This window comes from Delphinapterus leucas, chromosome 9 (assembly GCF_059928025.1).
Source record: "Delphinapterus leucas isolate spDelLeu-1000000601 "Yukka" chromosome 9, BTC_Dleu_Yukka2, whole genome shotgun sequence".
Lineage (NCBI taxonomy): Eukaryota > Metazoa > Chordata > Mammalia > Artiodactyla > Monodontidae > Delphinapterus > Delphinapterus leucas.
Genome location: NC_143137.1, coordinates 6,000,553 through 6,010,373, shown reverse-complemented (window position 1 = coordinate 6,010,373; position 9,821 = coordinate 6,000,553). Strand labels below are relative to the sequence as shown.

Genomic DNA, 9,821 nt, shown 5'->3' with positions numbered 1-9,821 from the left:
GGGCCTGGGCTCCAGGCGCAGCCCCTCCCGTCGGGCGGTCCCATCCTCGTCGCGCGCCCCGCGCCCCCCACGTGGAAGCCCAAACGGGGCGGTCAGCCCAAGGCCTGTGAGGCCAGGTGGGAATCAAGGTCCACTCACCTCCGCGGCCCTCTCGATGCCCTCGCGAGCTCCGCGCGGTCGGTCTCGCCCAGGCCCCGCCCCCGCCGCCTCGCACCCTCTGGGCCCCGCCATTTGCCGCCTCGCTCCCAGCGGCTGGTGGGAAAGTTGTGAACTCCGGCGCCTGCGCACTCTGGGGCCCTGGGAAATCCGTCCGGCGACCCTTGACGTCACGGATCACAGTGCACTGGATTGGCTGCTCCGTGGCTCCGAGCAGCTCCCCCTCCCTCCAGTGGTTGCAGGCTGCCTCCTGGGTGCCGGGGCGCCTACAAGTTCTTAAAATTCTGGTACTGCAGAGACCCTAAGGGACTTTCTCCTTGTCTCTTGTTTTACACATGCAGAAACTTGGGCCCAGAGAAGGGACGAGACTTCTGTTCCACAAGTTAAGGGCAGAGCTGGGACTAGAACCCAGGGGTGTTACCTCTCAGCTCAATGCCTAATTGAAGGAGCAGTTACGAGAGAGGCAGGAACCAGGTGTGCTTCTGGCGCTCCCTGACCTACAGGACAGGCAGTAGGTAGAGTTGTTGTGGTTTTTCTAAACCTGGGTCTTTCACTCTCACCTGAACTGTGGTTACCCTGCGGTGCTCGCTGGCCTGTGCACCCACCTTCCCGTTGTCTTCCTGACCCTCACCTCACTGCCCAACCCCAAGGCTGCCTTTACCATCCTGCCCCACTGTCTGCGCTGCCTCATTCCGCAGCGGCTCTGCCCTACACAAGCCTCTTTGCTCCCCCGTCCTCTGGCCCCTGTCCTTTGGCTGGCTCTCCTTCAGCCCCTTTCTGATACTATCTCACCTGGTGGCTATTCCCCCACAGCATGGGCCAGAGGGGCAGGTCTGCCTGGGGTCCCTCAATAGCTAGTGGATGCCATGCAGCTGGCACCATGGGGTAGATCCAGGGAGACCCCATAAATCTGCCCATCTCGAGTGCCCTGTGAGCCAGCCAGCTCAGAGGAAGGGCTGTTGGAGACAGCACCAAGTAACACAGGCCTGGAGATTTTTAATGTGCATACAGGGTTTGGACAAGCTGGAGGGGGCCTCAGCGGACCCCAAGAGGAGTATATATCATTTGCCATGAGTCCCGGCTCTCTGTCCATCAGATGTCACCTGGCCACATGGCCCATCTGCCTCTCCTGGTGGGAATGACGACATGCACATCTGCCTGTGGAGCTGGACCTCCTGTTGAGAGGGCCACCTCCGCCTGAATCTGTTCAACTCAGTCCTGAGTTCCAGGCGCTGTGAGCCGTGGGTTGGCATCCCCTAGGGCATGGGGCATCTGCTTTCAGACTCTCTCAAAAGGCAGTGGACATCTGGAAGGAGAGATGTGGATTCAGAGACGTCCGGTGGTCTGGGAATTTGGGTGGTTCTGTCTAGGGCCCTGCCCCCAACTCTTCTCTTGCCTCCGACCCATTCCCCCCACTCCCCCACCCCAGCCCCCAATGGCTGGGACTGTCCACAGAGCCCAGGGCTCACCTAGTAGAGCACATCCTCGAAATCCAGCTGCAGGTAGCGGAGCAGGCGGGCTGGCAGGGGCAGGCGGGGCAGGGCATGGGGCAGGCAGGCCGCCAGGTGAGCACGGAGGGCACAGCGGCTCAGATGCTGCAGCGATCTGGGCTGCCTCACCAAGGCCAAGAGGGAGGAGTAGAAACGGTGGTACTTCTGGGGGCAGAACGAGGGTCTCAGAAGGAGTCTTGGACAAGTGGCACCTGCTTCTCCTAGAGAGGGGAGGCTGGTGGCCAGTGGGTCTCCAGGAGCCTCTTAGAAGTAGGGAGTGCTTTGCGTGTTCACAATGTGAGTTTTCTTTTTCTGAGTAACTTCTGTGGGGCAGAGTGGGGGGACCCACAGGGCTTCCCTTTAGGCGGTGGAAGTCTCTTGGGACAGGCTGAATGAGTGTGTGTTCAGGGTCCTAGAATCTGACCTGCAGAGTTTCAGGAGGCACCAGGCCCACGGCCTCCTCAGGAAGCTGCATGATACTGTAGGTGTTCATCAAGACCTCAATGGTCCGCGGGGACGTGCACCAGCGCTCCAGCACCTGCAGGGGGCAGAGCTGCGTCAGTGCTCTAGGGGTTACCACACACTGCTGGTACCCTGTCCGTCCACGCAGGATGACCAGCCAGCCAAGGAACAGCTGTTGTGGGTTGAACTGAGTCCCCCAAACGGTACGTTGACGTCCTAATCCCAGTACCTATAAATGTGACCTACTTAGAAATAGGGTCTTTGCAGATGTAATCAAGTTAAAAATGAGGTCATTGGGGTGAGTCCTAATCCAATATGACTTCTGTCTTTATGAGAGAAAACAGACACACAGACACACAGGGAGAATGTCATGTGATGACACAGGCAGAGACTGGAGTGATGCATCTACAAGCAAGCCAAGGATTGTGGGCAACCACCCGAAATTAGGTGATAAGCCTGGGACAGGTTCTCCTTCAGAGCCTCTGGAAGGAGCCAACCCTACCTACACTTGGATTTCAAATTTCCAGCCTCCAGAGCTGAAAGGGAATACACTTCTACTGTTTTAAGCCACCCAGTTTGTGGTACTTTGTTATGGCCACGACAGGAAAACAGCACAACAGCTAGCATTTCTATTGTGCATAATTTATGCCAGATATTTTCTTAGCACTTCACGTGCGTTGACTCTTAATCCTCGTCCCTACAAGGTTATGCCCATTTTACAGACATGGGAAGCTGAGGCACAGAGAAGTTAAGTAACTTGCCCAAGTTGTAGTTCCAGCAATGCAAGCCTGGAGGTGTGGCCATAGAGGCCTCCTTGCAGGGAGGGGTTCCTCACTGGAGGACAGGCACCCCAGCCAAGCCTGAAGCAGCTGCAGGGTGTGGAAGATGAATGGCGACTTTCTGATCGCTTGGGATGTCGTGGAGGCCAGATGAAGGGACGAACAGGGCACTTTGCTGTGCCAGCCTGTCCCCAAGGCAGTGTGGACAGAACACGGCTGGAGGGACAGGCAGTGGGATCCCAGGAAATCCGTTTGCTGCTCTGCCTCCTTCTCCCACCCCTTCCCCAAAGGGGAAATCATTAGCTGTCAGAACCACTGTCAGATTACAGGGAATTGCTCGTCTCCTAATTATCTGGTGTTAATAGGAGATTAATTAGTGTTAATTGTTGATTTTCTTGTATTTTCCCAAAGGGGAGACCAGTCTGCTGAACTCTGGGGCTGTTTAACTATTTGGTCTTGCTTAGGAAACTAGACAGATGCTTCTAGGTTTATGAGTGAAGGAGAGAGGCAGGGGCAGCAGGGAGAGTCCAGGACTCCGCGGGGCTGGATGGTTCAAGCCCGGGCGCGGGGCGGGGAACCTGCGCCTGCTGCCCTATACCCATCCTGACCCAGCTCCTTGGAGAACGAGGGTCCCCACCCCAGGCCCAGCATCCTCCGTGATATTATATAGCTCCTCCAGACACAGCACAGCATGGATAGTGTCCCCTGCCAGTGCCTCGGTAGCACAGGTCTGCAAGCTGAACCCACCTCGGGGGCTATTAATGTAAAATAAGACAGAGATTGGAAATTGACAGCGAAAGGTGTTTTTCTTTGGTGCCAGGATAGCAGCTGCTGGTCTCGGTGGTGTATGTTCCGCTAAGCTCTTGGAAACAAGGACCATGTCCATCTGCAGATGGTCAGGAGGCCTTGAACCTCATGACCCAGGCTTATCACTCTGCCCTGGGCAAGTGTCTCCTGTGTCTGGAGTGTCTCATGTTCAGGGTCCCACTGCCAGGGGGAGCCTCCTAAATGCTTCTTTCATCAGCTCTCTCCGCTGATGGAGGAACGACTCCCTGCCACCCACATCAGTCCTGGCTCCTTCTGTCTTTTCAGCTCCTTTATAATCTGGCCCCAGTGCCCTCAGTCTCCCTTCATCACACATACATGCAAACACATACGCACGTACAAACACGTTATATGCACACACACACAGTGTATATACGTGTGCGCACGCACACACGCATACACCCCTCCTGCCGGTGTGCTGTTTGCCCCCTGTTGGGCTTTGCTTACTTGATGAATGAAAGACAAGATACTGACCTATGTGCCCAAGTTTGGAGCTGCAACCAGAGCAAGATGGAGCACAGGTCTGGGTCTCCCCATGCCCTCGCTCCCATGGCCCTCCCTCGGGCCCTAGCCCCGTACCTTGGGGAGAGCCCCAGGCCACACGCGGACGGCACCGTGGTTGAGCAGCGCCCGCACCGTGTGCTCGGGGCCCTGGGCCAGGGCTGCAGCTGGGCCCTGCAGTGCGTAGTGCAGGGCCGTGTGTCCCCCATAGTCCATGGCGTTGGCGCTGACGCCGCAGGACAGGAGCAGCTCCACGACGTCCGCATGGCCTCGGCGACAGGCCAGGTGCAGGGGCCGCCGCCTGTCCTGATCAGCAGCATCGGCGTCGGCCCCGGCAGAGAGCAGCAAGCGGCACAGCTGGAGGCAGTGGGTGGTGGTGGCCTCGGCATCAGCGGGGGACGTGCAGCGGGCGTCGCAGGCGGCCAGCAGCGGGGTCCAGCCTTCAGCATCGCGGGCATTGGAACATGCTCCCCGTCTTAGAAGTAGGTCTGCCAGCTCCACGTGGCCCAGCCGGGCGGCCACATGCAAAGGGGTCTCCTCCTCTTCTTCGGACCGACCATCCACTTTTGCTCCAAACCTCAGGAGCAGCTCTGCACACCTAGTAAGGGCGAGACGGCCGAGGGAAGGAAAACGGGGTGCAGACCTTCACCCCTGTGTTCCTGCCGGTCTGAGCAAAGCAAACCTGGGGGGACCCTTGGGTGGCTCCTGGTGCTGTCTGCTCCTTCCATCCTGGCTGGCACTGGGCATCCAGCAACATCCTGCAGGATTTTTAGTGCCCTCTCTCAAGCCAGGGCTCTGCGTGCTGGGACGGGAGGAGGAGGGGGGAAGGGGACGCAGAAGTGAGCACAAATGGGAACTGGGGCAGTGGGAGAAAGACCAAAACCAAAATCGGCCACCAGATCTGCTCCAGGATGGTCCTCTCAGAAGACTGTGTACGCCTGCCAAGATGTGTGCCCTGAAATTCAAGGCTAAGGGAACTTAGTGTCTTCGAGTGACACTTTCCTCGTCTATAGAATGAGGATAATGGCTGATACCTAGACGGAAGAGGTTGCTGTGAGCGGCATATAAGACAATGCCTGAAAAGCTGTCAGCATGAGAGTTCATAATGGCCTCGTTGGGTGGGGACAGTGGGTGGCATAGATGGTGGTGGATCGTGGGGGCTCATTATATTATCCTGTCCACCTTTCTATATGTTTGAAATTCTCCAAAATAATGTTAAAAATACACTTGCTTATTCAAAAAAGGAAGGAATGATTGTCACAAAGTGTGATCTCAGGGAGCCTGGGCTGAAACACGGCCAGACAAAGAACGTGGGATTGCACAGAACAGCGTTGTCCAATCAGTGGCCACCGGCTACGTGCGGCCACCGAGCCCTTGCAGGACGGCTAGTCCTGATGGAGACGTGCTGTGAGTGCAAAATACACACCAATTTTGAAGACTTGGTACAAAAAGAGAATCTAAAGTGTCTCATGTGTTCTTTTTATATTGGTTCCATGTTGAAATGATGACATATTTTTTTGTTTTTGCGGTACGCGGGCCTCTCACTGTTGTGGCCTCTCCCGTTGCGGAGCACAGGCCCAGCGGCCATGGCTCATGGGCCCAGCCGCTCCGCGGCACGTGGGATCTTCCCGGACCGGGGCATGAACCCGCGTCCCCTGCATCGGCAGGCAGACTCTCAACCACTGCGCCACCAGGGAAGCCCAATGATGACATTTTGGATACATTGTGCTAAATAAAAAATATTATTAAAATTAATATCACTTGATTCACAGATATTTATACACCCATGTTCATAGCAGCATTATTCACGATAGCCAAAACATGGGAGCACTCTAAATGTCCATCCATAGAGGAATGGGTAAATAAAATGTGATCTATACCATGGAATATTAGTCAGCCTTTAAAAGGGAAGGAAATTCTGTTACGTGCTACAGCCTGGATGAACCTGAGGACGTTATGCTAAACGGAATAAGGCAGTCACAATAGGACAAATACTGTATGATTCCACTCATAGAAGGTGCTGAAAGCAGTCCAATTCATAGGGTCAGAAAGTAGACGGTAGTTGCCAGGGGCTGGGGGGGAGGGGAGGGGGAGTTATTGTTCAAAGGATACAGAATTTCAGTTTGGCGAGATTAAAAAGGTTCAGGCGTTGGATGGTGGTGATGGCCACACAACAATGTGAATGTACTTAGTGCCACTGAACTGTGCACTGAGTAATGGTTAAGATGGTAAATTTTATGTGACGTGTAATTTGCCACGATTTAAACATGAATTTCACCTGTTTCTTTTTCATGCGTTGATAGGGCTACTAGAAAATTTAAAATGACATAGGTGGCTCATGGTGTATTTGTATTGGACCACGCTGATGTAGAACACGTCTCCAACCATAACACGAGGAAGTCGGTAGAATCCTCTGAGGGCCGATGAGGTTAACAGGAGGAAGAAGGTCCACAAAAGGGGGACCCAAGGATCAAAACTGTGGTGCCATTCAGGGGCAAGATGTGAAATTTGGCAGGTGTGTAGTCAGTAGAGAGAAGGCCTCTGTCGTACATACAGTTAGTTCATAGATTTGCCAAGGCTCCCTTTGCCGGGCTTCCAGATTCATCAAAAAATTATGAGGACTCATTCTCCAAGGCCCCCTACATATAGGGCACAATTATTTGGGTCACTGTAAAGGAATGTCCTCTACAGTAAATAATACATTATTACATTTGGGTATAGCCATTGGTTTCTTGTGAGTCTGGTTAGCTGGGTTCAGTCCCCGAGCCCATTTATCTGAGGGTGCCTGCCAATATGGAAACGCCAGACCTGCCAAGCTGAGAACCAGACCCTGCCCTCAAGGACCACCACAGGCCCTAACTGGGGGCCTGCTATCCTCGACAGCCTATCTGGATCACTGGACAGTCAGTTCCCTGAGGGCAGAATCGTGCCTTATTTACTGCTGTACTTTGCACGGTGCCTGGGACATAAGCTCAGAAAAATGAAAACTTTACACCACTTCCCCATAAAGGAGCCACAACTTCCCCCGCGCCGGCCGCGCAGCCGGGCCCTGCTACAGCCCTCCTCCGGCCCTGGGGAGGCAGAAGCTGGTGCTAGGACAGGCCATTCCAAAGCCCACCAGGCCAGTGGTAGGATGGCTTGGGGGGAAATCGCATCCTGACTCCCACCTGAGCCCCAGCTCACCAGGCCTGCCAGCCCTCGACGCGCTCCCTCATCCTCCCTGCGCTCGTCTCTTTGCCTCCCCTACGAGTGGAACGGGGGTTGAGGCGAGGGGTCACTCACTCGAGGCTGCCGGCCGCCCCGCAGAGGTGCAAGGGGCGCTTCCCATCCTGGTCAGGGATGTTGGGGTCGGCTCCGGCCACCAGCAGCTCGTGCGCGCAGGCAGCGTGGCCTGCGGCACAGGCCTCGTGCAGGGCGGTGCGGCCCCCAGGGGCACTGTCTGGCCTCGCCCTCCGTCTCAGCAGCAGCCGCAGGATCTCCGTGTGGCCCCGGCTGGCCGCCACGTGCAGTGGGGTGGTCAGCTCCTCTTTGTACGTCAGCGACCAGAGTCCTAGGGAGAGACGGGACCTGGGCCTCAGACCCTGGAGGGAGGCAAGGAGATGCCAGGCAACGGGGGAGGTGGGCAGAGGCCGGGAAGAGGGAGCCCAGAGCTCCTTCCCCAGGCTTCCCTCTCCCGCTCAGACCCCCCAGTGTCCCTGGCCCGTACTCAGAGCACGGATGTTGAAGCGGAAATCCCTCCATCGCTCTGGGTCGCTGGTATCAAAGACGGAGTCCGCAGCCAGGCCGGTGCTGGAGTCGGCAAGGATGCAGGAGACAGAGCCCACATCCCCGGCCAGCACCGCCTGCCAGAAGGCCAGGGCGGGTCCCGAGGCCGCGCGCGTGACGATGGGTCTCGGGCCTGCCTCCGGGCGCTCGGCGGACCCTCCGCTGGGCTTCTCCACCAGCCTGGCACAGAGGGCATGTCGGTCACCAGGGGGCTCGCCCTGCTCCCTGCACTCTTCTGGGGACCAGCTCATGAGGGCAGCGTGGGAGCGTGGGGGAAGGGGGCTGGGGGCTCGGGGAGGAGAGGTAGGGGCGAAAGGCAGAGATGAGGAGAGGAGGAGGGGACAGGAACAGATGCAAGGAGAGTGTCTCCGTGTGCGGAGCCTCGCCTGACCTGGCCCCTGGGCTCAGCAGGAGCTATTCTAGGCTCCGCATGACTTCTCTCCCGGGCCAAGGTTTAGGCAAAGCCTCAGGGTGGGAGAGAAACAGCCTGGGAGCACACTTCGTCCTCAAGCACCTGGTACCTCTGCGCCTGGTGCGGTCCGCCCAGGGCCCCCGCCCTCAGCCCCGTGTCCCCCAGCCGCCCCTCACCCCTCTGGTGGCTGATCCAGCGAGGCTCAGCAGCCCGGCTCTCCAGCAGCAAGTCGGCTGTGCTGTGTGGGGGGAACAGCTCCTGCAGCCACGCCAGGTCTCCAGTGTACAGGGCGTTCTGCAGCGCCATGTCCCGGCACAGCAGCGGCGAGCGCTGAGGGGCCTCCCAGGCTGGGCAGGACCGGGGCCCCCAAACCCGGCAGGCTGAGGCCGAGCGGAGGCACCCCAGACGGTGTCCCCAGTGGGGAGGGGAGTTCCTTCTCCCTGGCATGGCCAGTTTCAGGGAGAGAGAGCCCAAGCGGCAGGACGCAGGGCGATGCCGCTGGCGGACTGGGTGGGCAGGTGCTGGGCCCAAGCCAGGCGCAGGTCCGGTGTGGGAGGGGCAGGGAGCACACAGAGGCCACGCCACAAATAGCCCTTGAATAGCCCGGACATCCTAGCTGTCAGCTGCAGGGAAGGAGGCGTCAGGCTGGGGCTGGGAATTAGGGTGGAGCCCTCTGACCCTGAGCTGCATGCAGCAGGGTTGAACGGACCACCCAGACCTGGTGTCCAATCCACAATTTCAGGGGTATAGGAAAACGGAGCCCAGAGGCGGGGAGGGCTTCGGCCAAGGTGTGACACCTTGTTGCAGGGGTGGGGGTGGGGATGGGGGATGGGGCTTTCAAGCTGCCCTTTTCTCCCTGTTCTCATCTATCCTGTACTTCACCACGCTGGCCTCCAGCGGCCGGGGCTCTGATCCCAGAGGGAGGGCGCGTGGGTACCAGATAATTTCTCCTGCCTTCCCAAATGCCACCAATTAGCCCCACACCTTCCCACTTCCAAATGCAAGGGAGGGGACAGCGGGGACCAACAGCAGAGGACAGCCTACTCTGTGAGGAATCCCCTCCAGGGGTTCTCTGGAAGTCGGGCTTCTGTGCGGGGGGAAGAGGGCTTGGCCTACAGGCAGCCCGCCTCGGTGCTGACCCCCCTCTCCCTGGGTGACCCCAGGGTCTCCCATGGCATCGCTACCTGGAGAGCGAGGAGGAAGTGGCTCTGCCCGTTCGCGCACCCTAGGATGCATGATGAGACTACTTCCACCTGGGGAGGTGAAAAGGGGAAAGGGGAGAAAGGACATTCAAAACCCAGCCCCTGGGGACCACTGCCCAGCACAGGGCCTCCTTGCACCAACCCAGCGGCCTCCCCTCGCCTGGCTCTCATGACACGTAGAACACGCTTTGACCTCTATTCACACACTCCTTACCTGGCTTCTTCAGAG

General features: G+C 57.7%; 1 protein-coding gene across 2 annotated transcripts; it reads right to left on the bottom strand.

Moving 5' to 3' along the window:
- Positions 1 to 1,625: 1,625 nt before the first annotated feature.
- On the bottom strand, positions 1,626 to 9,496 carry ASB10 (ankyrin repeat and SOCS box containing 10). Of its 2 annotated transcripts, XM_089917099.1 has the most exons (6): positions 8,567 to 8,981; positions 7,920 to 8,246; positions 7,496 to 7,763; positions 4,292 to 4,811; positions 2,071 to 2,184; positions 1,626 to 1,811 (listed from the first exon to the last, which is right to left on the bottom strand). In XM_089917099.1, the coding sequence occupies exons 1-6, from the start codon at positions 8,835 to 8,837 to the stop codon at positions 1,626 to 1,628; spliced, it is 1,686 nt and encodes a 561-aa protein (XP_089773225.1). In that variant the 5' UTR covers positions 8,838 to 8,981. The 2 variants fall into 2 exon arrangements, with proteins under 2 accessions (XP_089773225.1, XP_022444869.1); XM_022589161.2 differs by lacking the exon at positions 7,920 to 8,246 and having other exon boundaries at positions 8,567 to 9,496.
- Between the last annotated feature and the right edge of the window lie 325 nt (positions 9,497 to 9,821).

Bases quoted from the DNA above. Each gene is read 5' to 3' on its own strand.
- ASB10 (XM_089917099.1), bottom strand. From the start codon at position 8,837: ATGCCAGGGAGAAGGAACTCCCCTCCCCACTGGGGACACCGTCTGGGG. The intron at 7,764-7,919 runs GTACGGGCCAGG...GTCTCTCCCTAG, and splicing joins CTTCAACATCCGTGCTCTGA to GACTCTGGTCGCTGACGTAC. The intron at 2,185-4,291 runs GTACGGGGCTAG...TGCCCCCTGCAG, and splicing joins GGCCTGGGGCTCTCCCCAAG to GTGCTGGAGCGCTGGTGCAC.